At 36.1% G+C, this 523-nt stretch overlaps 1 protein-coding gene across 1 annotated transcript in view; it reads right to left on the reverse strand.

Annotated features, from left to right (window-relative positions):
- LOC111714840 (cell division control protein 42 homolog) overlaps positions 1 to 523 on the reverse strand; it is a 7,824-nt gene that overhangs the window by 3,388 nt on the left and 3,913 nt on the right. Inside the window, exon 5 of the mRNA XM_023490042.1 lies at positions 161 to 258. Within this exon, the coding sequence (XP_023345810.1) occupies positions 161 to 258 (98 nt within the window). The remainder of the gene's footprint in view (positions 1 to 160; positions 259 to 523) is intronic.

Raw genomic sequence — 523 nt, forward strand, 5'->3', positions numbered from 1 at the left:
CTGACATTATGCAATGAAGAGGGTAGGACAACCTGATATTATGAAATGAAGAGGGTAGGGCTACCTGATATTATGAAATAAAGAGGGTAGGACTACCTGATATTATGAAATGAAGAGGGTACAACTACCATACATAATGAAATGAAGAGGGTAGGACTACCTGACATTATGAAATGAAGAGGGTAGGGCTACACTGAAGCAAAGAAGAAATACATCTGTGTTAGGATAAACCAAAGGTCTTAGCGTGTCAAAATCATCCTGAATAGTTCAGATTAACAAAATATAACACAGTGGGCCCCGTAAAACTAAAGAGTAGTATAACGACTGATGGATTTCTTTCGCCAATGAACATAAACCATAGCAATTAATGTGCAGTATGCACAATTCACTTAAGTTGATATTCAAGCTCCTGGTAAAGCTATCTAGAAAACAACATCAAATATACTGAAGTTGATATTCAAGCTCCTGGTAAAGCTATCTGTAAAACAACATCAAATATACTGAAGTTGATATTCAAGCTCCT

This window comes from Eurytemora carolleeae, unplaced genomic scaffold (assembly GCF_000591075.1).
Source record: "Eurytemora carolleeae unplaced genomic scaffold, Eaff_2.0 scaffold1659, whole genome shotgun sequence".
Lineage (NCBI taxonomy): Eukaryota > Metazoa > Arthropoda > Copepoda > Calanoida > Temoridae > Eurytemora > Eurytemora carolleeae.